This window comes from Oryctolagus cuniculus, chromosome 2 (genome assembly GCF_051225735.1).
Source record: "Oryctolagus cuniculus isolate XC-2025 breed Fujian yellow rabbit chromosome 2, ASM5122573v1, whole genome shotgun sequence".
Classification (NCBI taxonomy): domain Eukaryota; kingdom Metazoa; phylum Chordata; class Mammalia; order Lagomorpha; family Leporidae; genus Oryctolagus; species Oryctolagus cuniculus.
Genome location: NC_142868.1, coordinates 176,119,705 through 176,132,157, shown reverse-complemented (window position 1 = coordinate 176,132,157; position 12,453 = coordinate 176,119,705). Strand labels below are relative to the sequence as shown.

The following is a 12,453-nucleotide window of genomic DNA, read 5'->3' as shown; positions in this document are numbered from 1 at the left end:
AGAAACACACAACTCAGTCAATATGGACTAGTGTTTATGTCTTATTTTAATACTTTTTACCTAAAATGTATGTAACATCACATTCAGTAATTTCATTGGCATATTTAAAGATCAGAACTCAGATCCTCATAGCTAAATACAACAGGCTTTAATAGCTTCTTAATAATAACATTTATATTCTCTTTTGGTTTCATTATTAGGTTGATATGGGGAAAATGTGAAGCTGTAACACCTCATTTTGCAGTATGAAATGTGCATATGAACATAATAACAAAAAACATACACTATCTTAATGGCTTTCAAAAACATAAGAACTGGCTTTCATTTCAAAGTGTTTTCCACTAATTTTTACAGGACGATGGCCAATACATTTTATCAGCTGGACGAAAGTTCACACACACACACATACACAAAGAATAAATGTGATACATCCTGGGCACAAACCAATCTAGAATCACTGGAGCAACCTGGAATAAATGATGCATCTCAAACTCTAAAGTTCCTCCCATAGTATTAACTATCTTAAGGCAGGATAAGAAACCAAAATCCATCCCAAAAAGCAACTTTAAGGAAACAGGGGTTCCAGTGACCAACACATTTAAAGAAGCCATTTACAAAACACATAGCTGATTCACTGATGATACTATGCCATGGCATTCAGCTCTGTCTGCACATATATCCTGGGGTTAAGAGAAGAAAAAGGGGTACAGAAAAAACAACTTATGTGTTAGCTACTCCTAGTTTCCTTCCCAATATTTTGATATTAATAGGTACAAAAAGAGCAAGCTCCCTGAATACCCTCTTTTTGCTACTGATGTGGCTCTCTTTTAGGTTGAAAAAGCAACCCCTTTTAAGAAAGTCAAAGTCATTTATTTAAAGACCAACTTACATTTATTTTAGGAAATGGTAGAACTAGGCTTTCTATTTAAATATCCTAACTGAAACAAAGTAACTCATTATTCTAATGTTCTACTAGGAACAATTAAGTAACTATTATCAATTTATAATCTGTGTACAAAGTTAGTGTCAAATGGTCAAAATAAATTTTGATTTAAAAATGAACATTTTATGCAAATTAAATTTAATATTCCCAGATTATACTAACATAGATAGTCCAGTAACTCTACTTTTAACAATCAGTGATCTAAGTATTGTTTTAATATTTCCAACGATTTTATGAGAACACATTCAATTTTCACTATTAGAAATTCTCACAAAGAAAACTAAATATGGACCCAGAATCTTCCATTTCCTAGAACAATTTTATTCCTTCTTAAATATAGCAGAGACTCAAATATTTAAAGAAAATTCCCTTTCCCGAAATTCTTCTTTCACCCAAATTTCTTCCCATTAATTTCTTCAACTACATCTCACTCTGCATACTATTCATGTCTTTCATAACTATGCAGCCTCCCTACCAACACTACAGTTCATACTGTTCTTTAAAACATGGCACAGTTTAACATCAGTCTGAAGAGCAGTGTGCATGGGTTCATTCCATTCCCTACTAACAGTTTAAAACTCCGTTAGATTTTCCAACAACTACATAACAAGATTTCCCATATGCCAGTCTAGCATTGATACACTATTCCATGAGGTTTCCAGTGACCTGAAAAAAATAACGTAATGTTTTCATCAGTGTAAAGTTATTCAAGCTGCAGTTCTCTCCTTTATGCTGAATGTATGTCCTTCCTTAATATCAGGGATCATTTTTAAAACAAAATAATGACAGGGGCCAGCGTTATGGCACAGCAGGTTAAGTCACCACCTGCAATGCTGGCATCCCATATCGGAGTGCCAACTTCTGACTGCTGGGCTTCTAATCCAGCTCCCTGCTAATGCAACTGGAAAAGCAGCAGAAGACAATCAAATGCTTGGGCCCCTCCAACTCACTTAAGAGTCAAAGATAGAGTTCCTGACTTCAGCCTGGCCCAGCCCCACCCCGGCGATTGCAGTCATTTGAGGAGTGAATCAGTAGGTGCAAGTTTTCTTTTCTCTCTATTCCTTACTCATTCTATGTCACCCTGCCTTCTAAATAAATAAATAAATAAATATTTCTTTAAAATGACTATTCTTTTTCTATAGGTCTTTACATGGCAAAATAAAGTCTTCACAATCTTTTTAAAAAATATTAGCCTAGTGTCCTAAAAGAGTCAAGTAAAAAGGTTCTTCTCAACAATAACACAATTACACTGCCAAGAACTTAGAATAACTGAAGAAATTTGTAAGAATCATTTACAACCTCCACTAATCATTTTTGATTATTTATTGCCACAAAATAAGCCTTCTCATGGCCTCCAGGATATTAAAGAGCTTCAAGATACCTTAACACTAATTTCCAAGAGTTCATAGTTGCACTGCCCACCTACCCTTGATATCCTAGACACTGAAACTCAGACAGTCAGACTACATCAAATTAAGAGAGGGTTGAAATAGATGAAATGTAAAGCACTCACTGAAGGTCAGATTATTAGCGCACTTTGAACTATAAATGAACTACACCATCTAGGAGAAGAGACAGCAAATTACAGTCCACAGGCTAACTCCAGCTCTTCATGTTTTTGTAAATAAAAACCTTACTAGGACATACTCACATTTATTTGATTACATATTGTGTATGGCTGCTTTTGTGCCACAATGGCAAAGGAGAAGAGTTGGAACAGAAACCATATGGCCTGCAAAGCTCAAAATACTATTTGGTCATTCATAGAAAACATCTGTCAACCTCTAACTTAGGACAATGAATGATTTGCTGCCACAGCAAAATCTGAGCTCCATACCCATAGCCATTAACTAGCTCAGGACAGCAGCCATCTACAACAGAACATCTACATATAAACCCAACACAGAGCTCTCTCTTACTTACCTGCTCAAGGATCTAATCTGTAACATATAGTTCTCAAGGACTCACTACTGGAATAGTGAAGAGGTCATGAACACGCTGCTTTGTGCACTCCAGGGTTAAAAAAACTGCTGCAAATCACTCTGAAGTACGTAATAAAGAAACAACTGTATAGAACTACAAAATAATTTCCTTTACATTTTAGATTCCAAATACAAAACATTTTTAAAGGCACTTAAAGTAGGAAAGCTTAAGTATAACAATTTACATAATATTAAATGCATTAAGTGATACAAATTAACTTCTGTGTTAAGTAACAAGATTTTCATTTTCATGTATGTAAACTGAAATCAAAATACCTCTAACAGAAATCAAACATGTAGGTATTTAATACAAGTGACATCAGAATCTCTTTAAAAATAGTCACAACATCAGAGTGTTTTAAACTAGAAAATACTTAACATTTTACAAATGAGAAAGCTTCAATAGGACACGAAGTGCTTAAGTACATTGAACTAATTAGTGGCAGGAAAAGAACTAGAACCTAACACTCAACTACCAGCTTGGAATTCTTTCTACTTCATAACCACAAAAGATTTTAGGTTCATATTCTAGCGAGTGCAGAGAAATTTGTTCAACTATTCTAGTTTTAAAAGAGGTATGAAGATACTCCTAGGAACACAGCTCACCTAACCTAAGCAACCCTCTTGTATTTTTAATCAATCAACTATAACATTACAGGAGGACAAAAAAAGGATTAATTGTAAAGCAACTCTTATCAGACATACCAAAGAAACAATCAATTATTTGTTTAGCAAACTGTCAAAGATTAGAAAAAAATAACGATATCGGTGAAGGGACAATATGATAGGTATTCATACATAACTAATTTGGTAGAATCTTTCTGAATGGTAATTTGGCAATATTTTAAAAAGCCTAAAAAGTTCTCTCCATTTAAACCGCTTATTATTATTTCCACAAAAAAGACTAAATAACAATCTAATGCAGAGTTCACATTTTACATACAAGGATTAAGATCCTGCTATTATTTGTAATTGTGAAAGATTAGAAACAACCTAACATCCAAAGAGATAACTGGTTAAATTACGGTATTTTTATACAACAGAATGTTAGGCAGCCATTTTTAAAAATCATATTTTCAAAGACATGTATAGATAAGTATTTATGCTATGATATTAGGTTGTATTTTAAAAAAAGAAGGTACACAACTATATGGTCTGCATAAGGTAAATTCTGTTATTATACACACACACAAACACATATACACACACTCACACATACAATAGCATAGACAAAGACTGAAAGGAAATACAGAATCATTAACAATGTTATCGCTGGGTAGTGAGAGTGCAGAAATTTTTTTTCACTATACTTCTCAGCATTTTCCAAATTTCCTATAGTAATCAAATATTAGTTTTATACTCAGAAATATTATTTTAAAAATTCACTCTGTAGTCAATTTGGAATTTTATAGTCTCTATTAAATAAGGAATAAATATTTATAGTACTCAAAAGTATAAATAATGGGAAATAAATCACTGATTTATTATTCCCAAAATAATTTTTATTCCCTAAATAATGGGAAATAAATCACTAATGTATAAAAGTACAGTTTCCACCTATAGATAGGTGGATGATTTCAAAAAGGAGTATCATTGTATCCCATTCTTGAGTATAGAAAGTTGTTAACTTAATAAATAAGAAATGCAAACCTTTAAATAAAACTGGTGCAAGGCATCTAAAAATTATGCCACTGTGGCATATCACTGAAGATATAAATGCTCTCCAATACAATGTAGACACCCAGTGTTATATTAAAACAGGTATAATGTAGTACACACATGCTGGCCACATAATTAAGTGATTAAGTTACTTTTATTTTTTTAAAAAGCCAAAGTGACTAGAATTGGTCTACACTAAAGAAAGTATACAACACCATACCATTATTTTAGTTGGAAGAGCCGCACCAAAATTCATGACAAAAAAAATAAAAATGTAGAACTATAAGAAAATCCAGTGTTTTTTTTCTTATTGTTACTAGAAATTCAAGTAAATGAGTCAAATTGCATAAAGCACTGAAAAAGCACAGCAGTGTACGGTCTGCAATGATCTGAAAAGCACTAAGAACACTCCAACGCCTCCTCATTTGCAGACTATCAAACACGGTCTTGGAAGGACAATATCTGCTCTTTCACAGTCTTGAATTTATATTCTATTACAATATGGTAATGACACGAAGGGATGTCTTACATAAAAAGGCAAACTGAAAGTAATTTTAAAGTTAACTATAAAATTAAACAATTCTAATTTCTGTGATTTAAAAAAATCACATAAATATGTCAAATATAAAGTACATCCAAATATATTTTTACATAAGAGCTGAGATTTACCATTTTTAACAAATTCTGAGATGGAATTACTAAAAACAGTATTTCATGTATACCACAGAGCAATAAGTTTAAATCAGACTATTTTGAGTTGTGTAGCCCTTTATTAGCAACTAAAATAGAAGGTATCTGTTGTACAACACGGGTAGTAATTGACTATAATTGGAGATTTATTATATTCTAATACAGATCATTTATAAATGCAATTTCTTTATTAAAAAGCTTCCACCCTTTTTTTTGTTTGTGTACAATTTGCAAAACTATTCTGAAAGCGGAATATATGTGCACAAGTCTGCAGAGAGTGCAAATTTAGGATATGGTAAAGGCTTCACAAGTTACTTTCCAAACTCTGCCACAGCTGGGCCTTTCCATTCTCATCTTTTTTCATCAAAATATTTTGATGCCAGCCTTCCTTCAACCGCCCTAAACTATAAAGCATTTTTTTTTAATGAGTTGAAATTAAGTAAGGACTACACCTACTAGAAAAGAAGAGAAGAAAGTTCTATTAGTCTGAGGTTTCAGAATCCCCCCAAACCAGGACCAGTATCTTGGTAAAGGCTAGGCTGGGACCGCGGACAGATTATGAGTGTGTGCAGGTAGCATCCCTGAGGGTTCAGAGCGTCAGTGGACCGTGAGGGCTCCAGCTGCATAACTCACTGAACTGTCTTGCCAGTTTCTGCACTGGCTTGACTGGGCATAATTCAAAAAGGAAAAGCTCATATTCATTCCATTCTTCTGGAGCTCTGTGATAGCCTAGAAAAAGAAAAACTGGGTTACGGCAGACATATTAAAAAGTGAACACTCTCAATACATTGGATGTTTGACTGTACCCACTTCCCTGTTGAAGCCTAGATCTCTGACTCTTCTTCAATTTTCTCTTGTTGACTCATATTAAATAGCAAAAAAGATAAAAATCCTTATACCATCCTCTCAAGAAACGTCTCCAGACATAGCTTCTTCAGAATTAAATATCAACTCATGCATATGAGAGGTCTTCAAAGAGTTCATGAAAAATGCTCATTATGAAAACACTATGCCTGGCTTTCAAAAGCTTTTTTGGCACTGAAATACATTTACCTTTTACTTCCATTTTTCCATAAGCTTTATGAAGTACCCTTACAAATATATTTTTTCTGTTCTCTAAATGAAATCTTGGCCAACTTCTGTCTTAATATGTTGGAATCTTTCTTGGTCTAGCTTGGACTAAACTGAAATATGTGTTAAGAATTATGTTCTAGGTATGCTACGATTTCTACTGTAATTGTAGATTGATTCTTCGTTTATTTTATAAAAAAATTATTTGACTCAATTTAGACTTTAAGAAATTAATGCAGCTCATTTTATTTAAATTTGAGAAATCAGTTTAAGCATTTGAAAGGCTTTTCTTTCAGTCAAACACTGGTTAAGAGAAAAACCCCTCCTAAAAATCACAACATATGGGCTTTCAAATCACATTAAAATAGCACTGAACATCAAGATTACTAAAGACTATTCTGAATTACTACATTATTCCCTCCATTATTTCTCTGCTTTTGCAAGCAAATGAGCTCACCGTTACTTCGTCCTCCCATTCATGAGTATATACACTTTTGTTCTTCTTGAGTTACACATATCCTTTCAGAAAATGTATAGTATATCTTATGGGAAAAATTTGATGTATATTTTTCTAAAATCAGTATAACCAAAGCTTCTGTCTCATAATTCCTTAAATAACATAAGGATTATATTTGTTTTAAAGAGAGAAATATACATGTCATCTGTCTTGCTGTATTAAATTATGAATATCCAAAGTACAAGATATTCCATTTTTAAGAGCCTAGAACATTAGTAAAATAAAAATATTAATAAAGAATTTATCACTTGAAAAGTCACTTTGGAGTATATTTGTAAAAAGCATGTAGAAATTGACTATGAGTCCAGAAAAATATGGGTGTCTATTCTACATAACTTTCTGTATGAAATAGAAATTACTGACCTGTAATCCAGTGATAACTTTATTCTAGTAAAATAATTAAAACACCAAATTGTGTTAAAGATACTAGAAAAAAATTTGGCCAAATGTAATAAAGCCAATGATGATGACGATATCACACTAGTAATATTTTTAAGCATCACAGGATCAAATGGACAAAAGGCAAGACTTCTTAAGGATACTCACATTTAGTAACACCCCTATGGGATGTCTTCCACATATAGTATTATGGTACTTCTTCAAGTAATTGCTAAAAGATACAGGGTCTAATTGCTCTATAATACTCATACCCTAAAAAAAGAAAAGAAAGAAAGAAAGAATAAAAAGGACAAAATTTATTAATTAAATCTTAAAATTGTTAATTAGAGCTAAACTAATGTTTCAATTAAAGAGACAAAAAGAAAATATATTAAATAATCCTTGTGAAACATCAAACTCATTCATCAAAGATAATCTGATTATAGTTAACTCTACTGGCAGAAACCTTTTAAACCCTGTGTATTTCCCTATTCTTATATTTCCACATCACCTTCACCAGCTATCATTTATCTCACAAACTTCAAACATTTCAGTTTTCTATTTGCTTTAAAAATTATTCATAAAAGTAAATCTGTGAAAATTTTCACATGAAATCCAAAATTAAATCTCATTTATGGCTCTATTACCCTATATCCATATGTTCTTCCTGCCATTGGCATAAAAAAATCAAGAGTTAATTGTAATTTAATTATTTCTACAACATAAATATCAATAGTGCTTAAGTTATCAGCAATTATCTAGCTAAATGATAAAAAAAAAGAAAACACCAGAAACTAATAGCTAATATATTTTAATAATTTAAAGTTCCTCAAAGACTGATAAAGGTTTATACAACACAGGTCTCTCATGAATAAATTTTTAAAAGGAAAACTCTTCATCTCTTTATAATAGAACACCTTATGTCAAAGACTTTAATTCAGAATACAATTTTCCAAATTACTTTTTTTTTTAATTTGACAGGTAGAGTTATAGACAGTGAGAGAGAGAGAGAAAGAGAAAGACCTTCCTTCCATTGGTTCACTCCCTAAATGGCCGCCACGGCCGGTGCTGCACCAATCCGAAGCCAGGAGCCAGGTGCTTCCTTCTGGTCTCCCATGTGGGTGCAGGGGCCCAAGTACTTGGGCCATCCTCCACTGCCCTCCCAGGCCACATCAGAGAGCTGGACTGGAAGAGCAGCATCTGGGACTAGAACCCTGTGTCCATATGGGATGCCAGCCAGCAGGCGAGGATTAACCTAGTGTGCCACAGCGTCAGCCCCTCCCAATTACTTTTCAAACAATCATTACAACTTGAGCACTTGTTTCCACTAAATTTTTCACTCTCCAAAAACATTCAAATAGTTCATTAATGTACAGTAACTTTAACTTACTGAGTCACACAAATAAATTACTACCTCATCTGTTCACCAACTTTATATTTTCCTATTCAAGTAAAACGATTTACAATTCAATAAATAAAGTAATATCCTCTGGGAGAAATGCAAATGGTGGTTTAACCATGAACTTAACTGGTATAGTCTTTGTGATTTTAAAATTTTATTTCACATGTTTTAACAAAACAGGTGCAATGCAAAAGTGCCAAGAGTGATCAGATAAAAGTCATCTTGGGCTGGCACTGTGGTGCAGCAGGTAAAGCCGCGGCCTGTGACGCCAGCCCTTAAGGGGCAGTGATTCATGTCCAAGCTGCTCCACTTCTTATCCAGCTTCCCGTTAATGCACCTGGGAGAGCAGCAGAGGAGCGTAAACATGCCAGGGCCCATACAGTCATGGGGGAGACCCAGAGGAAGCTCCTGGCTCCTGGCTTCAGCCTGGCCCAGCACTGACTGTTGTGGCTCTCTGGGGAGTGAGCCAGAGGTTAGGAGATCTCTCCCTCTCTGTTAACTCTTTCAAAATAAATAAATCTTAAAAAAAAAAAAAAAGTCATCTGAAAAGTGGTAGCATGCAAATTTTTCAGTGGCAGCATCAAAACATCAAAACAAATTTGTAAATACTTTTTCAGATTATTCAAGGTCTCATAAACATTATCAATTTACTTATATATCTGAAACAAAGACAATGCATGTATTATCAACTCTAAATTGTATACACTTAGCCACTTGGATTTATCCACTACCAGTTTTTACTGCTAACTTGGTTTTCCCAACAACCAAGGGGTATCCAAAGCAAACACTGTAAGCTGACCCAAACTCAAGAAACAAAAATTAAGAGTTAAAACTCAGGAACAACTCATATAATAATTCCAGTGCAAAGAAAATCACTCAGTGTATCTTCTAGTACAGAAATGGAATCAGCAATCTCTTCAATAAACATGGGCATTCAAGCTTAACTGCCCTAGAGATGAAGAAACTAAGACATAAAAAAGTTAAATTTCTTGGCTCTAAATTTCCAATTTTAGGCTCTCACTGCATATTCTGATTCATTACAGTACAGCAAAAATCACATTAGCAGCGCTTTCAATACACTCATGTAGCTACAATTGGCATATATATTGCAAGATAATCTTTAGTGCTCCTGAATTAGGTCTAGGGCAGCTTACTTTATGCAGAATTCCAACAGTTAATAAACTATATCACTTTGAGGTTCTGATGTACAATTTATTACTAAGATCCCAAAACACATTCAGAAAAAAACATATCACGTATATATACTAGTAGAAATTCAAAGAGAAGAAAACTATCACATTCATAAAAGACAAAAATTTCCAAGTAACTGGCCAAGACACTCTTTTATAGAAAAATATATTTATAAATGCAGAACACAGAACAAAACAAAGAGTTCCAAATGAAGATATGCTGGTTAAATCATATTAGGGAAAATGAGAAACTGAGATGATGAAAAATAATGGGTTATATGGGTTAAAAATTTTAATTCTTTGAAGTGTGTCATGTAGCTACTAAGCAGGAATCAATTCCATTACACTCAAGTCTCTTACAAATGTGATGGTGTAAGAGGTATGGCGGATGGGAGGGGAAATTAAGGCTTTGCTCATGGATAAGTCTCTTCCACAAAATGGAAAATTCATGAAGTCTGCAAATAAACAATGACGACAAAATTGCAAAATGGGACATTCATTAGCTAACACAGAATAACCACCAGCAAATATACTTTATATATTTGTGTGTGTGTATATTTATGTGCTGGTGCTAACAACCCTGAAATTACCATTACCAACATTCCATGAAGATAGAAACGCTAGTTCAATGCTTTCACCAAAACCCCAGGAAGATGAAAAAGAAAGTACTTCTCCAAATTAACTTTTCTATTACTTAAAATACTGGAAAATAAGACCAGTGAGTCTAACATCCTAGCATAGCAAAATTACTAAGGCATACTACAGGTGACAATTCGATCTGTTCAGATAAACATAACCTAACAGGGAGCAGTGAAATGGGTCAATCTTCTTACACTCTGAGATACAAAGCAGACATAAACATCAACAACTTCTATCAAGAACATGGGTTTCTGAGGAATTCAGCAAGAAATCCACAGAATGAAGGTTAACCCGCAATGTGGAAGTGGGAGGTGGAATCATCACGGCATTGACACTCCCTGTAATGGATGAGAGAGCGACACCAAATCCCAAATGGTAAGCTGAAACAGGCAGTGCTAACTGATGCAGGTGCAAATTTAGGATTCTGATAAGGAAACAAATATACTCCCTTTTTTAAAAAAATAGTTTATCTGGGGCCTGCACTGTGGCTTAATGGGTGAAGTCACTGCCTGCAGTGCGACATCCCATATGGGTGCCAGTTTGAGTCCCGGCTGCTCCTCTTCTGATCTAGCTCTCTGCTGTGGTCTGAGAAAGCAGTAGAAGATGGCCCAAGTCCTCGGGCCCCTGCACCCATGTGGGAGACCTGGAAGAAGCTCCTGGCTCCTGGCTTCAGATCAACACACCTGATCTTGCGGCCAATTGGGGAATAAACCAGCAGATGGAGAACCTCCCTCTCCCTCTCTGTCTCTCCCCCCAACCCCTGCCTCTCCTTCTCTCTCTGTGTAACTCTTTCAAATAAATAAATAAATCTTTAAAAAAAAAAATCTACATGTAATAAAAGTTATTCTAAAATTATCAACCAGAAGTAACTCTTCCTAAAGTAACAAAGTAGTGGCAAAACTTTCTAGAAGCATTTAAGAAACAGCTATGATTTCAATTATGAGTACATAACTAATCACCATATTATGAAATCATTCATATCATAAAGTAAAAGCATACATTTGTACTGGAGGATGGGCACACATTTTAGGGAGGATAGATGGGAAGAGGAAATGTTCTAGTTTCTTTAGGAGGCACAAAATAAAAAATCTTAACAGTGCAATCAATTTAATGAGAAAAAATTCAGGTTAAAGATAGACGTGCTAAGAAGCAATGTTTTAATAAATGGCTATCTTGGGCTGGCACTGTGGCGCAGTGGGTTAACATCCTGGCCTGAAGTGCCAGCATCCCATATGGGCGCCAGTTCATGTCCTGGCTGCTCCTTTTCCAATCCAGCTCTCTGCTATGGCCTGGGAAAGCAGTAGAATATGGCCCAAGTTCTTGGGCCCCTGCACCCACGTGGGAGACCCAGAAGAAGCTCCTGGCTTCAGACTGGCGCAGTTCTGGCTGTTGCTGCCAATTAAGGGGTGAACTAGCAGATGGAAGACCTCTCTCTCTCTCTCTCTCTCTCCTCTCTGTGTAACTCTTTCAAATAAATAATTTTTAAAAAAAATAAAATAAAATAAATGGCTATCTTACAGATAACATTATAAAACTGTTAAGAAGTTATTGACCTAAATTGAAGAGAAAGATACATAAGTTGACAAATAAGAAAAATTTTCATTCAAAACAATAGTAAAAAAAAAAGTTGATATTCAAATTTTATGAAATGACTAATAAGTGGGGAAGCAAAAGGAGTTATAATGAATGGATGACTACATTAACATTTCCAGATATCCCCAGCAAAATTAAAAATAATTTGCCAATGTTCACAATGAAAATGGTCAATGCTAAATAACAGTGTAATAAAAATGACAGTAGATGATCATTGTGTGTTTAAGTGTGGCTAATTATTTCAAGTAAGTAATCCAGAGTTCACAAAGTATATTTTGCTTTAGTCCCTGCAACTACTGAAACTGCAAAGTGCAAATTACCAAAAACAAAAGGTCAATAGCCAACAGAACTACAAGACAACTTTCAAACTCCACATTTTCTACATTATA

The 12,453-nt window shown here is 34.4% G+C and overlaps 1 protein-coding gene across 15 annotated transcripts in view; it reads right to left on the bottom strand.

The window, feature by feature from the left end:
- Nucleotides 1–4,719: 4,719 nt before the first annotated feature.
- The window catches only part of MEMO1 (mediator of cell motility 1), a 652,780-nt gene continuing 645,046 nt past the window's right edge, over nucleotides 4,720–12,453 (bottom strand). For 10 of the 15 annotated variants that reach the window (XR_016229495.1, XR_016229493.1, XR_016229502.1 and 7 more), the window contains 2 exons: nucleotides 7,409–7,513; nucleotides 4,720–6,003 (listed from right to left, as the gene is read on the bottom strand). Coding sequence is in view for 4 of the 15 variants with exons in the window: in XM_089326580.1 (XP_089182706.1) it covers nucleotides 5,872–6,003; nucleotides 7,409–7,513 (237 nt within the window). In the remaining 11 variants the exon portion in view is untranslated. The remainder of the gene's footprint in view (nucleotides 6,004–7,408; nucleotides 7,514–12,453) is intronic. The other 5 variants (XR_016229497.1, XR_016229496.1, XR_016229491.1 and 2 more) reach the window with 1 other exon arrangement.